Source organism: Eimeria mitis, genomic scaffold (assembly GCF_000499745.2).
Source record: "Eimeria mitis Houghton genomic scaffold, Emh_scaff48, whole genome shotgun sequence".
In the NCBI taxonomy this organism is placed as follows: Eukaryota; Apicomplexa; class Conoidasida; order Eucoccidiorida; family Eimeriidae; genus Eimeria; species Eimeria mitis.
The window spans coordinates 45,658-46,889 of NW_013573099.1; the positions used below are offsets into that span (position 1 = coordinate 45,658).

Sequence of the window (1,232 nt, forward strand, 5' to 3'; positions counted from 1 at the left end):
TATATATATATATATATATATATATATTTTGTTTTTGTTAATATTTAATACTAAAAGTAAATATGTGCGTTTCATAAGCGTCAGAGTATCGATGCAAACACCATAGCCGAAGAAGGCCTGCCTGTATCTATATATAATACATCTACATGTATATCTACATCTATATATAAATATATAAATATAAATATAAATATAAATATAAATATAAATATAAATATAAATATAAATATATATATATATATATATATATGTGTTTCAGAAGCGCCAGAGTATCGATGCAAACACCATAGCCGAAGAAGGCCTGCGTGTATCTATATATATCTACATCTATATCTACATTTATATCTACATTATATATATATAAATATATATATATAAATATATATATATGTATGTGTGTTTCAGAAGCGCCAGAGTATCGATGCAAACACCATAGCCGAAGAAGGGCTGCCTCCATGGTACACGGGCCCTCACCTGACTTGGCCAATAACGAGAGAATTTGCACTCGATCTAATTGATCATTTCAGAGAACACCCAGATGTATGAATTTATACTTGCTGCTGCTGCTGCTGCTGCTGCTGCTGCGGATGCTGCTGCGGATGCTGCTGTTGCTGCGGATGCTGCTGCTGCTGCTGAGGATGCTGCTGAGGATGCGGATGCTGCTGCTGCTGCGGATGCTGCTGTTGCTGCTGCGGATGCTGCTGCGGATGCTGCTGCTGCGGATGCTGCTGCTGACGATGCTGCTGCGGATGCTGCTGCTGCTGCTGCTGCTGTTGCTGCTGCTGCTGCTGAGGATGCGGATGCGGATGGTGGTGCTGCTGCTGATCATGATTATGATGGTTATGCTGCTGCTCTTGCTGCTGCTGTTGACGATGATGATGGTGCTGGTGGTCGTGCTGCTGCTGCTGCTGTTGATGCTGCTGCTGTTGATGCTGCTGTTGCTGCTGCTGGTGCTGTTGATGCTGCTGCTGTTGATGGTGCTTTATATTTTGTATCTGCATTTGTTGTGTTTAGGTTCCTCTCCCCCGAAAGTATGCATTAGAGTTAGTAATGGCTGTAGAAGAACATTATAAACAAACCATGAAGGGAGCTGTAGCAGAAGTTGAAATACCGAAAAAACCAGGAGGCCGGCTTGTTGTAAGATATATATATATATATATATATATATATATATATATATATATATACACGGATATATTTAGTGTAGATATGTACCGAACGAGTCTATACGT

At 40.0% G+C, this 1,232-nt stretch overlaps 1 protein-coding gene across 1 annotated transcript; it reads right to left on the reverse strand.

Moving 5' to 3' along the window:
* Positions 1 to 548: 548 nt before the first annotated feature.
* Positions 549 to 1,001, reverse strand: EMH_0048460 (uncharacterized protein; the record flags this gene model as incomplete). Its single annotated transcript, XM_013499900.1, has 1 exon — positions 549 to 1,001. The coding sequence occupies one exon, from the start codon at positions 999 to 1,001 to the stop codon at positions 549 to 551; it is 453 nt and encodes a 150-aa protein (XP_013355354.1).
* Positions 1,002 to 1,232: the final 231 nt, after the last annotated feature.